The following is a 19,671-nucleotide window of genomic DNA, read 5'->3' as shown; positions in this document are numbered from 1 at the left end:
AGCTGAGCCGATAGACACAGCAGAAAGGTGGAGAAGGTGGTACCAGAGGAGGATGGAGAGACAGCTGGGCCACGTCACGCAGGGTCTTGCAGAGTGTTCGCATTTCATTCATGTTGCAAAGGGACACCACTAGGCGTTTTAATCAAGAGAATGAACACGATCCGGTTTGTGATTTTTTAAATATATATATATATATATATATATATATATATATATATTTAAAGATTTTATTTGTATATCTTTAGAGGGGAAGAGAAGGACAGAGGGAGAGAAATATCAATGTATGGTTGCCTCTTGTGCATCTCCTGCTGGGAACTGGCCTGCAACCCAGGCATGTGCCCTGACTGGGAATCGAACTGCAGTTGTTTGGTTCACAGGCCCATGCTCAATCCACTGAGCTGCACCAGCCAGAGCTAATATTTTATTTATTTACTTTTAGAGAGAGGAGAAGGAAAGGGGTAAGAGAAAGACAGATACATCAATGTGAGTATATATAAGGACAAATACACCCTGCACTGAGGATGTGGCCCATAACCCAAGCATGTGCCCTGAGTGGGAATTGAACCAGCGACTTTTTGGTTTGCAGTCCATGCTCAATCCACTGAGCTACACCAGCCTGGGCTAAATAAAATCTTTAAAAAAAAACAAAGACTACATGTGCGGATTAAAGAAGGTGACGATTCAAACAAGGAGACCAGTGTTCGGGCCAAGAGCTCTTGCAGTGGATCAATGGCTCGTGTTAGGACGGTAGTAGTGGAGGGATAAGGATGTATTTTGGAGGTAGAAGGATCAACAGTACTTGTTAATATCAAGGATATGGGGTTGAAGGTAGAAAAGGTTGAAGAAAAGAGTTCAAGGAAGACTTTCACATCTATTTACAAATTTGCAAATATATTTAACAAATATTCAGCCTTCACTTACTACAGTACATTTAGATTTTCAATTAATCAGAGCACAGCACGACATAAGGAAAGAATCTGAACCAATTCTTAAATTCCAGTCCAATGTGGTCTTGGAAAGCCTAAACCCAAAGAGCCACTATTTCCTCATCTTCAAGGGATGGATGTCCCTGGATTTGAGATGTCCCTAAAGCTCTATGACGGCACCTAGAAATTGGAGTGGGTTGTGAGAAATCCAAACGGAATGAGGCAGAGAGCCTCATATTTGAGGTTTTTATTCGGGAAATGGTGATGTAGGGGCAGAGTTGCATGATTCAAACATCTGAGCCATATATAGCATTGGGTATGAGAATATTCCAGTTTCTACCTAAACTGGAAATGAATCTCTCTGCTAGGCATCTGGGCCCAAGAGCACCTTGAATTTCTAATCGGGAAGAATGCGAGGTTATTGCTGAGGCCTGGAACAGCACCTCGTGATTGCAGGTACTCAGTAATTGATTTAACGCAGAATGGGATCTGGATGACTGGAAAGAGGTTATCTTCGAGAGATGAAAACCGCTTGCAGGAGGGGCATAAATGGTCATGGAAAATACAATAAAAATGAACTATTAAAAATAAAAAATAAACCCGCCTGTAGGAGCCCCAGTTAAACCAGCGCCCTGGGAATTTTCCCGTCGCTATAGTAACGCCCCCTCCACACCCACCCACAGGAGAACTACAAGTCCCACAAGGTAGGTGGCTTCCCGCCCCAAGAATAGGAGGGACTCAGGCGTGGGCAGTACCGGCTTTTTCCTCTGTCCTGGAGCGTGATTGGCTTGTGGCTCTGGAAGGTGGCCAATGAGCGTCCTCGGAGAAAGCGGCGAAGCCAATATGGCTCCCTGCACTTGGTGACTGTTGAAGAAATTGTGTTAGGTCTCATGGAGAAACCCCGGGGAATGGAGGTGAGATGGGGAGGGCTTGCGGTGTCTGGGAGGGGGAACTCCGAGGGCCTAGCTCGCGGGACCCTCCTTTAGGCCCTTTAGCGACGCCTTTCGGGTGGAGGGAAGGATGAGTAAACTGAGGTTAAAGTGGGCCAGGCGCATTTGGAGTTGCCTTTTGGCCCGACAGTGCTTAGTGCTGAAGCCGACGACTGGTGAATAGTTGTGGGAGGAACAGCCTCCCTGGCTTGGGGGAGGGGAGCTCAGTTGAGGACCTGGGAGCTCTGGAATCTTTTCGTCCTTCTTGTCGCGTGGTCGTGTTCTTTGGGGATTGTGAGGCCTGTCACATCCTGGTGTGACGTGAAGGGAGATTAAAGTTTAATAAACACTCCGTGTCTAGAGCGTTCACGTGCATTCTCCCCCAGTGTACTCAGCAGTCTTGTGTTACTGTTTCGTTTTCATGGTTAAAGTCGCTGAGGCTTACCCGGGTGGGAGACTCTGCAGGCGCTTCACCCAGCTGTGAAGTGCAGGGGGCGGGCGCTAAGTCCCGCAGGCTCCTGGGCTTGACCAGTTAGGCTCTCCGCACGCTACCTCCCCCTAGAACCCACTTACGCTTTAATCGTTTGGCTCCTGGTCACCTCGTATTTGAATTGTTTCCTTTCTGGCACATTTGCATGTGTAGTTGCAAATATAAAATGAAATAGCTCAAAAATTCTACAATGGTAAAGGAGAGTAATGATAAAGTAGAAAATAAGAATAATAGCTCACTCTTAGAGCAGTCGCTGCTGGAAACGGATCTAGGCTTTACACATCTCAGTCTTCATAACAGTCTTCTGAAGAAGGCTTGGTGTCATCTCCGTCGTGCTGATGAAGAAGCCAAGAGCAGCAAGGTTCACTGACTTGCACAAAAGCATGCGGATAATAAGTAGCAGAGCCAGGATTTGAAATGCCATGCTTTTAATCGGTGATAATTGCCAACATTTATTGAATGCGTACTGTATGCAATTCACTGTTCCCAGCGCTTTACCTGTATTAACCCTTACTCCCTCCCCAAGCCTGTGAAATAGGTGGTATTATCCTTATTTACAGATGGGGAAACTGAGGCACTGGAATATTGATGTGCTGCAGATCATACATCTAATAAAAACTAGAGATGATATTTGAGCCCTGGCCTAGAGCCCAAACTCGTCACACCTTTTCCACCACATGCTGGGTAGATTCATACCCAGTATCTCATTTACATCTCCCATTCTGTGAGCCAGATATTTTTATCATTTTATAGATGAGAAGCTTGGGGCCCAGAGAGGTGAAATGACATGCCCTAGCACCCCTGTGTAGTTTGAATCAAGCTAAGTCCCTAGCTGTGGTACATATCACTCTGCTATAAACTAGTGTGTCTTCTGCCTTCCAAATCTTTCTTTTGGCAGTCTGAGTCCCAAATGAGCTTTTCTCTAACTTAAATTGTTTTGGGGTTGAGATCATCTCGGTGTACATATGCCAAAAGGGGAAGAATGAATTTCTAATAGGTTCAGTTCCAGACCACCTCAATAAAGCGAGTTGTAATCTTTTTGCTGGTCACGCTTAGTAAAGATTGCAGTGTCTGTAGAGGGCAATAAAGCAAAGCACAATAAACAAGATATGCTTGCACGGCTGTCCCTCTGTACAAGGGGGATTGATTCTAGAACCCTCCCATAGGCACCAAAATCTGTAGCTGCTCAAGTCCCTTATATATAGTGTAGTAGTTGCATATAACCTACACACATTCTCCCACATACTGATATTTTCTTTCCACAAATGTGAAACTCATTGATACGGAGTCCCGATGTGTGTATCTTCCAGAAAGCCTTCGGGAGGCACCTCACTTAGGATATTTTCATATCATTATATTCCATTTGAATACTGTTAAAATATCATCACTTACAAATCCACAGAAGGAGCTTGGTTAATTCCTAAAACATGTTCTCTCTGTCTCGTTAAGCTAGTCTGTTGAATTTTGGTTGAGAAGTGGATGGACAAGAGTAGTGGTTCTGGGATCTGCAAAGGGGTATTTGACTCTGTCTGCCATTTTGCCCAAAAGTGTAGACCAAGAACTAGAAATGGCGCTGATAGCAGATCTGCATTCGCCTTCCCCATGCACTAAGCCAACTATGACTCCTGCCTGGTCTGTGTCATTCTTTCTTGCACCAGGAGATTCCTTCTTCAGAACCAATGGAGGAGGAAGAGGAAGATGATGACTTAGAGCTCTTTGGTGGCTACGACAGTTTCCGGAGTTACAACAGCAGTGCGGGCAGTGAAAGCAGCTCCTACCTTGAGGAGTCCAGTGAAGCAGAAAATGAGGAGAGGGAAGCAGGGGAGCTGCCCACCTCCCCTCTGCATTTGCTCAGCCCTGGGACTCCTCGCTCCTTGGATGGCAGTGGTTCCGAGCCAGGTGCCTTCAGAGTGTCCTTGAAGATGGGGGGAGGTTTCAAGAGGCTAAGGGGGAAGAGGGTGATACAGGCCTTGTGGGCAGAGGTGTCTAGGTGGCATGGGGTGTTTGATCTTAAATGTAAAGGATCAGATATCTAAGGACCTCTTAGATAGACAAAAGCGTCCCAAGTATGCCCAAGGGTCATTTCCTCTGCTGCAGTCTGATTTCAAATCATGATTTCATTCATTCTTTCATACAGCTGATTTTATTCACAGCACATATTAGATGCTACTCATTAATATGGTGCTACTTCTACATTTGTGTGAATAACTGGTGGACTTTTAAGCCCGGATGTTGAGAAGATAGGACACCTAAAATTTTCTGATTATTTTCCAGAAAGCGATAAGAAATAGCTTGTGGGTTGGAAGTAACAGGAAGAGAAATACAGAATCCCCTGGGTGAGAGAATTAGGGTGGGGATGGGCAGATAAGAATCCCCCTGGAATATCTGAGAGCCAGTTGGCTTCAGAGAGGAGACGCTTGGACAGCTGCTGGATCAGCATCAAGGTCTTCACTGCCTATGAAAGGCAGGCTAGACAGTCTGCAAGGACATTGCTGTTCCTTCGTGCCTAAACCATTTAGAAAAATTATCTAAGACTCTTTGCCAGTTGAATCTTATCTCCTTTCTATTCATCCTCTCTTCTCTTCCTCTTTCACCTTTCTTTTATCTTCCTTCTGTCTTCTATTTTTTCTCTTAGAATCTTAGAACTTTACAAATAGAAAGACCCAGAAGAGACTATCTAGTCCAAGAGTTCTCTATCCTGGATGAACATTAGAATCTCTGGCTTGGACATTTTTTAAAGTTCCACAAGTGATTCTAATGTAAAGTCAAGGTTGAAACACTGATCTAGTTCAGTGTCTTTATAGATGAGAAGAAAATGGACTTATAGACGTTAAGTGACTTGGGCACTTTTTTCTTCTCATTTTCCTCTTTGTAAACTCCCAACACTCACGTGTGTCTTCGTGGATTTTCGCTGTTGACATGTGGCCAAGAGATGCCAAGCAGCTTATCTTAGGCAAGATAGAGTTAGGAATCCAGGACTTGCCTGGTTAATTCAGGGCCCAGGTTTTGACAGGCCCCTCATTTTGTTTGATGTGGGGTGACCATGTCAGGTGAGTCACGTGCCAAGTTCTCTTCCCAGCTGTCTGTGAGATGTGTGGTATCGTGGGTACAAGGGAAGCCTTCTTCTCCAAGACCAAGAGATTCTGCAGTGTCTCCTGTTCCAGGAGCTACTCCTCCAACTCCAAGAAAGCCAGTATCTTGGCTAGATTACAGGTGAGAGGCAGTCACTTGGGAAGACCCTTCCTGGGGCCCCGGGGTGCTGAGACAGGAGCAACCAACTAACTGATGGCAAGGGGTCAAGAGGGCTTGGGAAGGATCTTGCTTGCATCCATCCAAGGTTGTACATTTCCTGGTATTTATTATGATCTCAAACTTTAGAGGGCAGAGGAATCTATTTATGGAGCTCATTAAATTGCACATTCCTGGAGCTTCGTTTCCTGCCCTCACCCCTCAGAGTCCAATGTGGTCATAAGTTTTAAACAAGAACCTCTTGGGAGTCTGACACCCTTGGTCCTTTCACCACACTTTTATAAATGTCCTGAAAGGAAGCTGGGAACCAGCCACAAGTTCATCAGCCACAGAGGGTTTAGACCATGGATGCCTCGTCTCTGACTCCATGTCATAGGCAGCCATCCAGAAAGTCTCACCAATCTCTAGTTAATTATTGACGTTCATAGCATTAATTAATTTGTCTATTTTAATCCTCACCTGAGGATATGCTTATTGGTTTTAGAGAGGAAGGGAGAAAGAGAAACATTGATCAGTTGCCTCCCATACGAGGAACTGAACCTGCAGCCTTTTTGGTGGACGGGACAACGCTCCAGCCAAGGAGCCACCCGTCCAGCATTCACAGGATTTTTGGAAATGGAAGGACTCTGATGTGCCTCCTAACCCGCACGTTAGTCGATGCGTGTGCTGCGGTCCTGAGAGGAAGAAGACATCCAGGGCGGCTCCGAGGAAGGGGGCAGCAGCTGAGGCCGGACGCTGTTTCCTGGTGGCTGTGGCCACTGTTCACAGCACTGGTTCTCGGGTTGGACTGCACGTTGTGATCGCCTGGCAGGTTTTGAGAATATTGATGCTTGGGTCTTATTCCCCAAGATTCCGACTTAATTGGGGCGGAGTGTGGCCTGGACACGGGCTTCAGAGAGCTCCCCGGTGATCCTGATGTGCAGCAAAGCTCGAGGCCCTCTGCCCCCATTTACTGAAAGTCAGCGCTTCGTACACTTTCTCGTCTTCAGGAGACGATTACTGTTGTTTCCATCATTTTGGGCACTGTAGTCAAGGCGCAGGAAAGGCCTTCCTCGGCGAGCTGATGATGTCGTTAGTACCTGCAGTCTGGGGGTGCTTACTAAGAGCTTGGAGCTCTCAGTCTAACCAGTGGTTGCTAAAAAGTGAATTTTTGAAAATTCCTATTTTAAAGGGTCAAAGATTTTTAGCACCTTGCTCAAAGGTGCACATAAAATTGAAGAGCCAGGATTTGATCCTCAGTCTGTATAGGTTCGAAACCTATATTTTTGCTTCACTGGTTTCTCTAATAAATTCTCCAGACCTTTCTGATTAGCGGTTAAGTTACAAATTACAGACCAGGTCGGTGTCCTTTAACTTTGGGAGAGGACCCCTTGGAGCACCTGGTGGAAGCCAGGGGTCCTCTCCAGGACATTCACATGTAAACTGAATGTTGCCTCCCGGTTCAGGGTTCAGTTCACAGATGCTGCTGAAACCCATTCTTTGCCATTAATCTGTAAATGTGCAGAGCCCAGTAGCGGCTGAGAGTTCAGCCACTAGCAAAGGTGCCTGGAGGAAGCAAAGGTTTAAAAGGTGGAACAGGTGTCCTGCTCTGCTCTACTGCTCCCTCTCTCCCCCCTCCCCCCAGTCCCTCCCTGCTGAACCATAGCTAAGCCCTCATTCAGTGCCAGGCTCTTAGAGTAACTAGCATCCTTGCAGCCCCGCTCTGAGCCAGGCATTGTTATTAGTATTACCTTGGTTTACAAATGAGGAAGTGAAGCCCCAAAGAGTTTAAGTAACTGGACCCATGCCTAGATTTAAACCTAGACCATCCAAATCCAGAGCTAGGTTCTTAGCCAATAGGCTACACACAGCCTCCCCTTCCTTCAGGGTAAACCACCAACCAAGAAAGCCAAGGTCCTGCACAAAGCAGCCTGGTCTGCCAAAATTGGAGCCTTTCTGCACTCGCAGGGGACGGGACAGCTGGCAGATGGGACACCAACAGGGCAAGACGGTAAGTGGGCAGAGGACTGCTCAGGAAGCTAGCTGGTGGGGCCGGTGGGATGCCAGGACGGGATGCCCTCCCCGGGAGCGAGGGGGAGAGATGGCCCGCTAGCAAGTGCCCGACCCAGGCCTGCTTCAGATGGCATCGTCCTCGCCCAGTAGGTGTTGTGGAAATTACTCCAGAAAAATCCCGTCAGTCACCCTGAAATGGTGGCGTCCCTGCTGATAATTCGGAAGCCAAGTCAGCCTCTGTTGTTTTGCATGATTTCTGCCCTGTGGCTTTTGTTTCCTGGGGGTAGTGCGAAACCAGATCTAGGTGGGAGAGGGGTGGAGGGGTGAGAAAAGGAAACTTTCTTTCTGAATGTGTGTAGCAATTCTGAGCAAACTAAATACAGGCACAGAGCACCTCTGCTGTAGGTGGTCTGAGTTTCTGGCTGGAACTGAGCTCCTCCGGCAGGAATTGGAGGGGCCTGGGTGTGTGACCTCCCGCCCACTTAGATGGGCCACAGCCAACGAAAGGTCAGGGGAGGTCTGAGGAATTTAAGGTCAAGAGTAGCAACTTCTTTTTTCTTTGGGGGAAGAAAGGTCAGACATTTCCTTCTGAATGTTTCCTCTGCTCCTGAGTCTGGCAGCCTTTGGATAAGGTCCCGATGGCCCCTAGTGGGGCAGGTATAGGGACAGGTGGCCTCCCCATGCGCTTAGGATCAAGGTGCTGCTGTGGTGGGGAACGGACCTTCTTCTCCAGGCTCCTCGGGGGCCAGGATCCCAGAGTGGCTGCTGCTTGAGCTCCCAGCCTGCACTCTGTTCACCCCTTCCTTTCCGCTCCACAGCGCTGGTCTTGGGTTTCGACTGGGGCAAGTTTCTGAAGGATCACAGCTACAAGGCTGCCCCTGTCAGCTGTTTTAAACACGTGAGTGCCCCTGAGGGGAGGGGAGGGAGAGCAGGGGACCCAGGTGCTCCCCAGCCATCTCGTCCAGCTGCCCCACGGGCACTGTTCCAGGCAGGACGTGAGGTTGGCACCTGGCACCAGAGAGAGCAGCGGTGGGGTCTGGGCTGGGTGGTTGAGGCCCGGCTCTGCCACTCCTCTTTACCTTGCTGTTCACTTCTTTTCAAGTCCTCCCTCCAGCCCCCACTGAGGGCTTCTAGCATGGCGCTTCCCCTCTGAGGTCCCCACTTTGCCATTTACACATGGCCCTTTGTGCGGTGTTGTGTCTGAGAGCCAAATCTGAAATCCTTTTCTCCTTTCTTCCCATTTTTCATGTTTCCCCTTTGAACGCTTGGTGCTTCTGAACTACCCTGGGCCCCTTGGTCCCGAGGAGGCCCATGTGGACACCTCCCGAAGCTTCCGCAAAGGACTCCCTAACCCCTGTCGTTGAGAAACACCTGAAGGGCAAGGTCCTGGGGGCTGGGCTGGGCATGGAGGCGCGAAGCCTGCAGCGCCTGCAGCCTGCGAAGGTCTGCGGGCCAGGGGAGAGGCCTGGGGCAGCAGTCTCGTTTTGTCTTTCAAGCCAATTCCAAAACCGCCAGGAAACCCAGGATGAGGCCTCTTTTATTCCTGGAGTCCTCACACCAGAGTAAACTCATCTCCTAGCCTCTCCTTCCTGAGCTGCTCCTGACCTCGGCAGGGTGCCCTGAGCAGTGAAAAGCGGGCCCCAGCGCGGCCTCTTACTCCTCCCTGAATTCCTGGAGAAGGTGCGTGTCCCATTTGGGGACCTCTTGGTTGCCCTGAGTTCTCTAGCCCCCCCCCCCCAGCATCGGCATTTTCGCTGCACGGTAGATACCATTCCATTTGCATTTAACTTAATACATCTGATTCCTGTGCTCTGTGAAAAGCCCACCCTTGTGCCTGGATGGTATTAACCATTTCTAGGTTCTGTGATGAACCCAATCTCTGTGGCCAGGGAGATGGGACAGGATACCCCAATTGGCTTAATGTAGGGCTGAAAATGAAGAAAAAGTGAATTTCTGCAAAGGAGAATTAATGTGCCATTGGCAGCAAAATGAAGATTAGTTATTGGGAAGGCACCCAAAAAGTGGTTCATTGCTGTCGGGGCACTTTTAACAGGAGGAGGGGACCAGGTAGGGAGATGGAGGCAGAACATGCTAGCAGTAATGTGTGGCTGGACAGCTCTGTGACGCTGGCAAGGTGATGGCTGAGACCAGGGGTCGTGGTCCTTACTGCCCAGGTTTGAGTGGCAATTGAGGGAGGGAATATTTGGCATGTGGTAAAAGCGCTAGCCACTGTTAAATGTCCCGTGGGCAGGCACAGGTGTGAGGTGCTCCAGACAGTGCAGCAGTCAGGGCTGTCTGACTCGGGGCCTCTGCCCTTCGCCCCTGACCACCTGTCTCTCTTCCCTGACTCAGCTCCTCAGGGACAGCAGGCACGTGGTGCTCGTCCTTCACCCTCGTCCCTGCCTGGCTTTCCTCATGCAGTGAGTGCTGTGAAAAGGTGCAGGCCACAGTGACCCTGGAAGTCACGGGCCTGCACTCTTCTCTGCCAGTCCGGGCAGCTCACCGTTTCCCTTGGGTTCTCATCCCCACCCAGGTCCCTCTCTATGACCAGTGGGAGGATGTGATGAAAGGGATGAAGGTGGAGGTGCTCAACAGCGATGCTGTGCTCCCCAGCCGGGTGTACTGGATCGCCTCTGTCATCCAGGCCGCAGGTGGGTGTTCCCCTGGGGAAAGCAGGGTCAGGGTCGGGAGAGCGGCGTCTCCAGATGGGCAGGCAGTGCTGCGGGCAGAAATTGGCTTTGTAAAACAAAAACAAAAACAACCCACCTGCTGGAGTTTCTGGCTCCATGCGACTCTTGCCTACCTTAGAGGGGACCACAGAGCTTGGTGAGTATGGAAACGCCCATTTTTTTAGGTTCATTCCAGGGATAATCAGGCTATAGAAAATTGGTTCTCTCCACTATGCCATGCTGCTTTCCAAGTAAGTGGCATGGGTTTGTCTTGGCCGTGCTCTTGTGGACAGCAGAGACCGCGGCGCCTGGAAGGAGTTCTGGAGCAGGCAGCGGGGAGTCCGGGTTAGGCTGGAGGAGGAGGAAGGCCTGTGGAGATATGCGTATCTTTCCCTGGCCCACCTTCCCTCACCGGTGCTTTTCCTCCTACCAGGGTACCGAGTACTGCTGCGGTATGAGGGCTTTGAAAATGACGCCAGCCATGACTTCTGGTGCAACCTGGGCACTGTGGATGTCCATCCCATCGGCTGGTGCGCCATCAACAGCAAGATCCTGGTGCCTCCTCGCAGTGAGTTGATGAGAAGCCTCCCTGTGCTGGTTTCTGCGGGGCCCTTGGGAGAAGGGCCATCGTCTGTCTTAGGCTGGGCCAGAACAGAACCCACTTGCCACCTCTGTCCCAGGGGCTCTGTGGCCGCTCCAGGACTTGGAACCCAATTCTATAGGAAGAGAAGGGCCAGCAAAGGCATAAATAGTCAGCTCTGGCGCCCTCTGTCGGTGGGAGTGTTGTCAGCATGTAACCAGGAATCTCCTGTCTCACAGCCATCCATGCCAAGTTCACCGACTGGAAGGGCTACCTCATGACACGGTTGGTGGGCTCCAGGACGCTTCCTGTGGATTTCCATATCAAGGTTTGGCAGTGAGCCCTGTGGGTCTCCCAAGTGATCTTCCTCCTATTAAAAAAAAAGTTTTGAGAGAGAGAGAGAGAAACATCAGTTTTTGTTGTTCCACTTATTTGTGTATTTATTGGTTGACTCTTGTACGCCCTGACCGGGGATTGAACTTGCAACCTTGTTGTATTCGGATGCCACTCCAACCAACTGAGCAACCCAGCCAGGGCTCCCTCCTCCCACTTTATGTGCTTCCCACTACTCGTTGGATTACTTCCTCAGGCCCCTTGTTTAACAGTCTGTAGCGGTTCCGTGTTTCTCTAGGAAGGACGTCATTCCTGCTGCCTTCCCAGCCAGACGTCAGCCTCCGCCCCACCCAGAGCTCCCGCCGGCCACACCGGCCACACCAACTACACTGCGGCGTCTGCCCTTTGTTCTCCCCGAGCCCTCCCTTTGCGCTCAGCGTTTTCCGGGAGTGTTTGTTCAGTAGATCTTACTGTTAAGTACTTCTGTACAGGGCTCTGTGGGAACACAGACCCTGCAGTCCGGGCCTGTCCAGTCGGGCAGAGGAAATGAGTAATTATAAACTAGCCCTGGTTCTGCACCAGGGATGTGCTTCAGAATCACGCATGTGGCTTTTCATTTTAGTTTTTAAAACTTCTGCCCTGGGCTGCTGTGGCTCAGTGGATTGAGTGCCAGCCTGAACCAAAGGGTCATTGGTTCGATTCCCAGTCAGGGCACGTGCCTGGGTTGCAGGCCAGGTTCCTGGTTGGGGGTACATGAGAAGCAACCACACATTGATGTTTCTTTCACTCGTTCTCCCTCCCTTTCCCTCTCTAAAAATAAGTTAAGTATTTTAAAAAACATTTAATTCTTTAACCTAAAAAGTCACACACATGGTAGAAATTCAAAGGCATCTCAAGGGTGCACAGTGGAGGTGGAGTCTCCCGTACTCTGTGCCAGACCTGCTGTGGGCCTGCCCCCCCGGGTGCCTGGGGGTCGCAGCAGTGTGTGGGGGTGTGGGGCAGGTGCTGCCATGTACGGAGTGGAACTGGCTTTGGGACCTCAGGAAGAGCAGGTATCAAGGAAGGCTTCATGGAGAAAGGGGCATTTGAATTCGACCTCGATGGTTAGGATGTGGCTGGTATGGAAGCCAGCACTGGAAAACAAGGATGGAATGGAAGATGGGGCCATCTTGCCAAGGCACTGGACACCAGGTGTAAAGGTGGCCACCATGGCCTTAGCAGGTGGAGAGCTGGCCTTCAGCAAGGGGTCATTTCAGGCACCTCGACAAGTATTCTCGGAATTTTTTTCCCTAAGTAGAAGTGATCTTTCCCTTACTTGAATTCAGTAGGTACTACTCCTTTGCTGTTTATCTCTTTATATGTTATCATTTTTTCATATTTCCAGCAAAACTGTATGCTTGTTTTCACCTGCATTTCCCATAGTGCCTTGCACAGCTGACAGATTTGCGGTTGAAGAGGATCCATTCACTCTTTCTCAGCTGGCCCTCATCTTAAGATGAGGCGGATGGATGTGGTGGCGAAGGCCACTGTGGGTATCAGGGTGGCCTGTTTTCTGCCTGAATTAAAGAGAGTGTGATTCTGGGTGGCAGAACAGGGTCCCACAGGAACCCGTCGGTGGGCTTCATTTACTGTCTGTCAACTGCCCGAGAAGCCGGGGGCTGGGGGGGGATAAGAGGCAGGGTTTGTGGAGGGAACTTCAGATGTGCCCTTCAATGCCTGCAATACAGTTAGTTCTTAGTAAAATGTTCTGAATTAATGACCCATCAGCCAAGGTCATCTGCTCGTTGTTCGTTGTTGAGAAAAATCATGAACTGATCACTAGTTCTCTGTGCTCTGGACTGAGACTGTGGACAGGAATCAGACCTAAACTAGCTTTTGTCATCAGAGAGCTCATGTTCCAGGGTGACAATGAACGTGGGTGGTAAGGTGGTGTTGGGTTACCGGCTGCACTGGGTGGGTGCAGAGGAAGGGACTGTATCTGGAAGAGCCTCTAGGCAGGGAGGCAGCCCAGAGTGGCCCCACCCCAGCCTCCCCTGCATCTCCCACTCTCCTAAGTGGGCAGGCTGGGCCACCAGTGTTGGGGCAGTGGTTCTAGCTGTGAGTTGAAGGCGGAGGGTCTGTGGTGAGGGACTGTGTCAGCTATTCCTGGTGGCTGTGTTGTTACCTTTGAGACACTCCCCTTTCCAGGGGATGTAAACCCACAGCTCATTCTGCCCAGGCCAGGCTGAGGCTGGTTCTCCCTGAGCCAGCCGGGCCCCTGGGCTGGGACCACCCTGCAGCATGCTGTGCCCGGTCCTCACTGAAGTCACAGCAAGCAAAGAAGCCCCTACCCTCTCATGTGTGCCTGCCATCAGGGCTCTCTAGAGCAGCTCATGGGCCTCTTGGGGTCCCTGTCCCCTTGCTGCATTTGAGGGTAAGCATTGCTGCTTAGGTGCTGGGACAGCCATTCAGAGCCGCAGCCCAGTGAGGCCAGAGCTGGAATGAGGCATATGGAAGCCTAGGGGACCCCTTGGCTCTGGACAGGAGGCTCCTGTGTGTGCCATTAGTAGGGGGCCGGAGGGAGAGGGGCATGTGGGGTGCCTGTCGGATCAGAGTGCACATCCCGTGAAGAGCACAAGGCTGGAGACTGGGACTGGCCAGGTTCGAGGCTCAGCTCTGCGCTCCTGAGAGTGACTCTGCGCGAGTCGGTCGGCCTCCCTGGGCCCCTGTTCCCTTTCTCCGAGGAAGGTTTAGTGACTCCCGTCGGACTGGCTCCCTGGCGTTCCGGTGTGCACGTTGTAGGTGGTGTGCCTTCTCTCACGGCCACTCTAAGGACTTGGAGGTCAGGGTGGACCTGCCAGGACAGGAGGGCTAACTTCCTGACTAGTGCTCGGGGTGGCTGCACCCCGCGTTCCCTCTTCCCTGCTCACTTGTGAGAGACGAACAGGAAGGTGGAGGGAGGGCCCGCGTGCCCACAGCAGGCCTGTGTTCTGGTGTTACAGATGGTGGAGAGCATGAAGTACCCCTTTCGGCAGGGCATGCGGCTGGAGGTGGTGGACAAGTCCCAGGTGTCACGGACCCGCATGGCCGTGGTGGACACGGTAATTGGGGGTCGCCTGCGGCTCCTCTATGAGGATGGCGACAGTGATGACGACTTCTGGTGTCACATGTGGAGCCCCCTGATCCACCCAGTGGGTTGGTCACGACGTGTCGGCCACGGCATCAAGCTGTCAGGTTAGCAGAACCCTAGGCCAGCACGACCCCAGGCTCCGCTGCCCCAAGGCCTGGTTGGATCACACCTGTGCCCCTGAGAACGCTCCCTGCAAGAGGTCGTCCTCTCCACCCTGCCAGTGTCAGGACTGAGGCCCAGAGAGACCAAGGTCACTCAGCTTGGAAGGCCCATCTTCTTTATCATGGGAACAGCCGGGGTCTTGGGTCTGAGTGCTCCCTGCAGAGTGCCTGCTGTGCTCGGTCTAGTCTAGGAGGACGGGGGTGGAGACACAGGCTACAGCACACGCGGGCAGCACCCATGTTTCTGGGGCGGGTGTAGTAGCCATGGCATCTTTGCAGCCTTCAACTCCCTTCTCTCCCTCTGCCATCTTCCCAAAAGAGAGGCGCAGCGACATGGCCCACCATCCCACCTTCCGGAAAATCTACTGTGATGCCGTTCCTTACCTGTTCAAGAAGGTGAGGCATAGCCCTTGGCACTTTCCCCCTTGACCGTGGGTCCATTCCAGGCCTCGGGACCCTGGTCCTCCCCGATTCCTTCCTGGTCCATGGCCAGTGAGGCCTGCCCCGCCGACCCCGCGCTTGGGCAGGCCCAGATTCCCCTACTGTCCCATTCCTTTAAGGTTCGAGCTGTCTACACAGAAGGCGGTTGGTTTGAGGAGGGGATGAAGCTGGAGGCCATTGACCCCCTGAATCTGGGCAACATCTGTGTGGCAACCATCTGCAAGGTGAGCCGGGGACTGGCCCTCCGACCTCCGGTAAGGCTTTCTCGGGGGAGGGCGAGGGTGCAGAGCCCTGCACTCCACGGCCCTCCCACATTCCTGGGCTGCGTGCCCCTGGTACCTGATTGTGTGAGGAGACTCACCTGCACCTGCTTGACATCTGCTTTCATGTCAGGGTCCGAGGTGCACTGGTCAGGTGTTTATTGGTCACATTCTGGTTCAATCCCGCTCCTGTGTCAGGTGTAGGCCCTACCCTTTCACCTCCCTGGGGACCGCCCCACAGCCACATGCCATCTCCTTTGGGTGCTGGCCTAGCCTAGCTGAGTGCCACAGTGGGGCTGGCTTTGCTAAGAACCTCCCCTGTGATTGCTGCAGCCTGAGGAGCAAATGACCTCGGCCTTCCTGGGAGACGTGCTCGTTTGTCCATTCCGCTGATCTCCAGGCAGGGTCCATGCGCTCGCCACTGAGAGCACAGTGGCAAAAAGACAGACATGGTCCCTGTGGGCGTGGACTGCCCTCTGGTGCGAGAGGTCAGTGACCTCGCAAGCAATGGTTACAGACCTCACCTGGGAGGTCTGGGGCAGCAGTGCGGGTGAGCTGACACCCGGCTCTGAGTGGATCCTCAGCCTCGAGTCCCCACGGCAGCCGCCCTGCCCCTGGGGTGGGGGTGCAGCTCATGATCCCATATTCTGTGTTTGCCCCCCGATTCGACCCCCCAGGTCCTCCTGGATGGCTACCTGATGATCTCTGTGGATGGGGGGCCTTCCACAAATGGCTCCGACTGGTTTTGCTACCACGCCTCCTCCCACGCCATCTTCCCAGCCACCTTCTGCCAAAAGAATGACATCGAGCTCACACCCCCGAAAGGTACGAGTGGCCCAGCCAAGCTGCAGGCGCCCCTTTGGCAGCTCCCCTCCTCCCTCTGCATCTGCACCCTCTGCCCCTTCTGCCCCTGCAGGGTACGAGAGGCACACTTTCAGCTGGGACGCCTACCTGGAGAAGACCAGGTCCAAAGCAGCTCCGTCAAGGCTCTTCAACATGGTGAGGAGACCGGGAGCAGGGCGGGGGTGCCCAGGGCGGCCTCAGAACTGGCCCTGCCCACTGTCTCTCCTGCTGCGATCCGCCCCTTCCAGGGAAAAGCCCCAGCCCTGCCACAGGCATTGCGCCCCACAGTTCAACCGCTCCCCTTTCCACGGGGCCTGGTGCTTGGGCACGAAGTACAGTGGGGCCAAGGGACCTCCCCCACAGGCACCCCCTGCCCAGTTCTGCCCCACTGGGCCGGGGAGCAGGCTGGCTTGGTCACTGCCTCCTTCCTGCTCCCCAGGACTGCCCCAACCACGGCTTCAAGGTGGGCATGAAGCTGGAGGCCGTGGACCTGATGGAACCCCGGCTCATCTGCGTGGCCACGGTGAAACGGGTGGTGCATCGGCTCCTCAGCATCCACTTCGATGGCTGGGACAACGAGTATGACCAGTGGGTGGACTGTGAGTCCCCGGACATCTACCCCGTGGGCTGGTGCGAGCTCACTGGCTACCAGCTCCAGCCACCCGTGGCCACAGGTCTGGGTTCTTGCAGCCCTGAGGGGCTCTTGACTTTCCTTCTTCCTTCTTGCCGACCCCCCCCATGTCCTGTTCCCACCTCATTCTTTGGCATGAGATCGAGAAGTCTCCTGGACCACCCTTGCTCCTGACTTCTCTGTCTCCCTTTCCCTCTGGCCTGCAGAGCTCCTTCCTTGATCTTGCCCACTCTGTCATATGCTCGTGCCCTTATGCACCCAGGTAAACTACCCAGGTCCCTCGGAGCAGCCCTGGTGACGAGGGTGGGAAGGGACAGCTGTTCTCCAGTCCCTCCCCCCGACCCTCCCCCACTCTCGTTGCCCAACTTTAACTTTCCTTCTTGGGGTGTCCCGTATGTAAGGGAGGCTGGTGCGGGTGGGCAGGGGTCTCGGGATGTGCCGCTGCCTCTGTCCTCTCAGTCTCTCCTCACCTCTTGTCCTTGTTTTTCAACAATAGAGCCCACTGCACCTCTGAAGGCCAAAGAGGCCACGAAAAAGAAAAAGAAACAGTTTGGAAAGAAAAGTAAGTACTGTTGTAAAGCAGCCTGGGCTGGTGTAGGACCTGACATCAGCCAGGCCTGTGTCCCTGGGAGCTATCACTTAGGTGCTGATGGCAGTCACTCCATCTCCTCCCCTTGCCCTTTGGCCCCACGGGCCGTCATCCTGTCTTCAGAGACCCAGAGCATCCGTAACCGAGAGCCTCAGTCTCTGGCAGCGTGTGGGATGCCAAGGAAAAGACAAGAGGTTGTGTTTGAAACGGGAAGGGCCCCGGCCCTGCGGCCCGCGTGGCAGAAACTGGCCTCCCTGCAGTGTGAGCTGCTGGGTGTGAACGTCGGAGGCAGTGGCAGAAACAGAAGCTGCTCCCCGAGGGCGGCCACAGGGCTTCAGGGTCATTTCCCTGGGTGGTGCCCCAACTCTCAGCGGGTCCAGCACAGGCTTAGCTCAAGGGGCATCAGGTTGAAGGTGCTGGGATTGAAGGAGGCAGAGCCGTCGGGGCCGGTGGCGGTGAAGTGATGTCCATGACCTGGCACCACACAGAGAAGAGGATGACCGAAATGGGACAGAGCCAGCAGTCGGGGCCCCTGAGCACAGAGAGTCGTGGGAGGGGCCCTGGCTGGTGTGGCTCAGTGGATTGGGTGCCGGCCTACAAACCAAAAGATGGCCAGTTCGATTCCGGGTCGGGGCATGTGCCTGGGTTGTGGGCCAGGTCCCCAGTAGGGAGCACACGAGAGACAACCACACGCTGATGTTTCTCTCCCCCTCTTTCTCCCTCCCTTCCCCTCTAAAAATAAATGAAAGATCGCGGGAGGATATGGAGCGCTCTGAGCCCAGGGACTGAGGGCTGATGTCAAAGGTTTAGGCCAGTTCCCCCAAACTGGTACCGTGGCCTCTACCCTTTGTCCCACCTGCTGGGTGAGACCCAGCCTTCAAGCCTCACATGAATGTAACCCTAATGCTGAGTGTGATTCCATTTTTATTCAAAGGGAAAAGAATACCGCCGACCAGGACCCGGCCCCTGAGACAGGGGTCAAAGAAGCCCCTGCTGGAGGAGGGTCCAAAGGCCTCAGGGAAGGTCCCGTCTGCTCCCGATGAGAGTAAGAGCCGCTCAGGGCGAGGCAGGGCCGGCCTGCTCCGGGGCTCAGAGGCGGCCCTTCTTCCCCGCCTGGGCATGGAAAAGCGCAGTCAGTGTTGAAGGGAATCTTCTGGGTGCCAAGCAGCCATTCTCAGACCCCTGGGCCCACAGGGCTCCCAGATACCCACCCGAAGATCTGAACGGAGCCGAGCAGCTCCTGCCCGGCGGGCATGTGGCAGGGCCCCGCCTTCTCCCCACCTCACCCGGACGCCCCCATCTGTGGGAAGCAAAACCCCTTCCCCAGACCCTGCCCTTCCCAGAGTGACACGCAGTCTCTCCCAACCCCCTCTCTCTCCCTGCCTCCGCACCCACCCCCCCGCAGTCATCACTGTGCGTGTGAAGGAAGAGCACGTGGATGCAGCCACGCCGGACAAGGCCCCGAGTCCAGAGCTGCCTGTTTCCCTTGAGAACATCAAACAGGAGACAGAAGACTGACTTGTCCCTGCCACCAGCCTGGCCACCTAGGACGCCAGCCCAGGGCTCCTCTGTCACCACCACCGCACTTTAACCTGGAGACTGAGCCTTTCTGCATAAATTTGGCCTGGTGCTGAGGGTCCCTGGCACTGAAGGACCAGCCAGGGTCTCCTTTGACCCACCCTGTGACCTCTGCCCTCTCTGGCAAGGCCTAGTGCCTGGGACTGCCCGGAGTCCCCACACTGGTCTGGGAGTGGCTCCCTCTCCCGCTAGTTTCCGAAGCCCTCCCTTCTGGTAGTTTCCCTCCACGCCCACCAGAGCCCTCAGTCGCCGGGGGTGGGAGGCTGTCCTCCAGTCACACTGCAAGACAAGGCAGTGAAGTGTGTGTGTGGGTGCCCGAGCAGGTCGCAGAAATAAAGGCCTGTGGCAGCTCTTGAGGGGCAGAGTCACCTGATGGATGCTGAGCGGAGTACCGGGTCAGCTTCTGTCTGATGCAACCAAGTGGCCTGCTTGCCTCCTGGTTGGGTTCTGCCCGTCCCAGCACCGTAGGGAGGTTGGGCAGCCCCGTGCGACACACCCATCTGCGGTAGGCAGCAGAGGCAGTGACCAGTGTCGGTTTCAGTGACTCGCGAGGTGGCCTTGACCTGTGTCCTCTGTTGGCAGGAACACTGACTCCCATTTCTAAAAGCGCTGGTGGGACCGGTGGGGTCTGCTCCCTGGGCTGGGGGGTTTGCCCGGGGCCTAGGGAGGGGAGACCATACCAGCCCATGTGCCTTGGGGAGGGTTGGTGGTGGACGGGGCTGGGCGGCGTGTGGAAGGGGAGCTTGGCCTGGCTGTGATGGAGACCCCGCCTGAGAAGGGGGTAACAGGCCGCACTTCCTGGCTCCCTCTCCTGTCCAAGCCCTTCACCCTGCCCTTAGGTCTTTCCCTGCTCTTCTCTGGAATTCTGTTCCAGTTCACCTAGTGTTCGCC

The 19,671-nt window shown here is 53.6% G+C and overlaps 1 protein-coding gene across 2 annotated transcripts; it reads left to right on the top strand.

Moving 5' to 3' along the window:
- Positions 1-1,743: 1,743 nt before the first annotated feature.
- L3MBTL2 (L3MBTL histone methyl-lysine binding protein 2) lies at positions 1,744-19,136 on the top strand. 2 transcript variants are annotated; one of them, XM_037160376.2, is made up of 17 exons: positions 1,744-1,840; positions 4,004-4,244; positions 5,425-5,558; positions 7,461-7,584; positions 8,405-8,484; positions 10,120-10,237; positions 10,689-10,823; positions 11,075-11,163; positions 14,183-14,381; positions 14,758-14,834; positions 14,999-15,103; positions 15,817-15,964; positions 16,056-16,138; positions 16,422-16,656; positions 17,110-17,175; positions 18,137-18,247; positions 18,608-19,136. In XM_037160376.2, exons 1-17 carry the CDS (start codon positions 1,817-1,819, stop codon positions 18,718-18,720), a joined length of 2,082 nt encoding a protein of 693 aa, XP_037016271.2. In that variant the 5' UTR covers positions 1,744-1,816; the 3' UTR covers positions 18,721-19,136. The 2 variants fall into 2 exon arrangements, with proteins under 2 accessions (XP_037016271.2, XP_037016270.2); XM_037160375.2 differs by having other exon boundaries at positions 14,150-14,381.
- Positions 19,137-19,671: the final 535 nt, after the last annotated feature.

The sequence above is a fragment of the Artibeus jamaicensis genome, unplaced genomic scaffold, assembly GCF_021234435.1.
Source record: "Artibeus jamaicensis isolate MK-2021 breed Jamaican fruit bat unplaced genomic scaffold, CSHL_Jam_final contig_233, whole genome shotgun sequence".
In the NCBI taxonomy this organism is placed as follows: domain Eukaryota; kingdom Metazoa; phylum Chordata; class Mammalia; order Chiroptera; family Phyllostomidae; genus Artibeus; species Artibeus jamaicensis.
Note: the sequence above shows the minus strand (reverse complement) of the source record. Positions and strands in the feature narration are given on the sequence as shown.